We start from the raw sequence: 1,501 nt of genomic DNA on the forward strand, positions 1-1,501 counted from the left end.
ACAGCCACATGTGGCCTTGAGGCCACAAGTTCCCCACCCTTGATTATTTCTTACGTTTTAAGTCTTTAATAGCTTCTGGAGGAAAGAAGATATTAAGGTGGATAAGTATATTATTTATCCTCAGACACCTCTGGGCTAGTTGAGGACATATAGGGAAAAAATTAAAATAGAATAATTGCTATAATAAATATAAATATAACCATATAAAGGACTATGTGAGAAATGAAGAGAAAGGAACAAACTCTGCCTGAATAAGGTGAGAAAGCCTTCAGAGACCAGGTAGTATTTAGGAGTTTTTCACATAGAGAACATACCAGGCACCAGGCAGAGGAGACATGTTAGGCACACATGGTACAAGGGAATTCAAGTTGTCTGTATCTTTATAACCTTGACTACGCAGAGATGAAGACAACTCCTTGCCTAAAGTCAAGTGCAAAGTCCAAGAGTAGTCCTCAAACAGAATAAAGAGGAAGGGGGACAAATTTTTATGAAGTGACCACTATGTATCAGGTGCTATGCTAGGCACTAGTGTATAGAACAACTGAAGTCATAATTAAGGCTACTATTAATAACTGTCCCTGCTCTTCTCAGTTCTTACTCTTAAGGAATAGTCTGTTTACCTTGACTCAAAGAGACCAGCCATCTTCATCAGTCCAAAGATGAATGATTAACTGCTTAGGTATCTATTACTCCTCTTCTCTGAACAATCTTTGATTCCCAGAGAAGGCTGAACTGCCTAGGCATCCAGATTAAACACTGTGGCAGTAAGTTCAGGCATAGGCTTATTCAGAGAATGTGTATTTGGGGAGGAATTCAAGTGTTATTCAATAAGGCAGATGCATCCTTTTCTGAGTAAGAACCACTAGGCTTTTTCAAAGATCCACATTTGTATACTAAACATGGGGAAACCTATAGAACTGCTTATTGATTACTTTTTTTTCCTCCATCAGGTATGAAGACGATAAAAAAGAATGGGCCGGGATGTTGAAGGAAATACGCTATGCTTCAGGAGCTAGTTGCCTAGCAACACGTTTAAATCTCTTCAAACTGTCTAAACTGTAAACAAGGTGACAAAACATAATAGATTGGGAGGCAGTTTGTTTGGTTAATAGGGCTTTAATTCATTCTGTTTTTTAAAAGCTTGTACAGAGATTCATGTAGAAATTATTCAGGAAGTTATTGTCTAAAAGGTGAGCAGTAGGTATCAAAACCTCAAAGTCATTCAACCTTCAATGTAATGATTAGAGCTTAAAAACATTTTCTAATAAGAAATTAAATATCCAGTTGAACAAATTATTTCTTTCGTCTATGTCTTACTCAATGGATTATAAGGAAGGTTCCTAAATTTGAGGTGTTTACTAATCCTTTCATTTGCATTGTTAGGGTAACTTTATGCTCATTTTCTATTACAAATGGAACTGGAGAATGAAATATGTACATCTACATATTTTTAAAAAGTTAGAAATATCAAAAGCCTTTCCTCCTGCTTTAAGATATGACA

At 36.1% G+C, this 1,501-nt stretch overlaps 1 protein-coding gene across 2 annotated transcripts in view; it reads left to right on the plus strand.

Annotated features, from left to right (window-relative positions):
* Window positions 1-1,289, plus strand: part of KLHL41 (kelch-like family member 41) — a 16,495-nt gene extending 15,206 nt beyond the window's left edge. The window contains exon 6 of one of the 2 annotated variants that reach the window (XR_001137749.1): window positions 951-1,289. Coding sequence is in view for 1 of the 2 variants with exons in the window: in XM_012650772.1 (XP_012506226.1) it covers window positions 951-1,062 (112 nt within the window). In the remaining variant the exon portion in view is untranslated. The remainder of the gene's footprint in view (window positions 1-950) is intronic. The other variant, XM_012650772.1, reaches the window with a different exon arrangement.
* The last annotated feature ends 212 nt before the right edge of the window (window positions 1,290-1,501 follow it).

This window comes from Propithecus coquereli, unplaced genomic scaffold, assembly GCF_000956105.1.
Source record: "Propithecus coquereli isolate 6110/MARCELLA unplaced genomic scaffold, Pcoq_1.0 Scaffold34, whole genome shotgun sequence".
Lineage (NCBI taxonomy): Eukaryota > Metazoa > Chordata > Mammalia > Primates > Indriidae > Propithecus > Propithecus coquereli.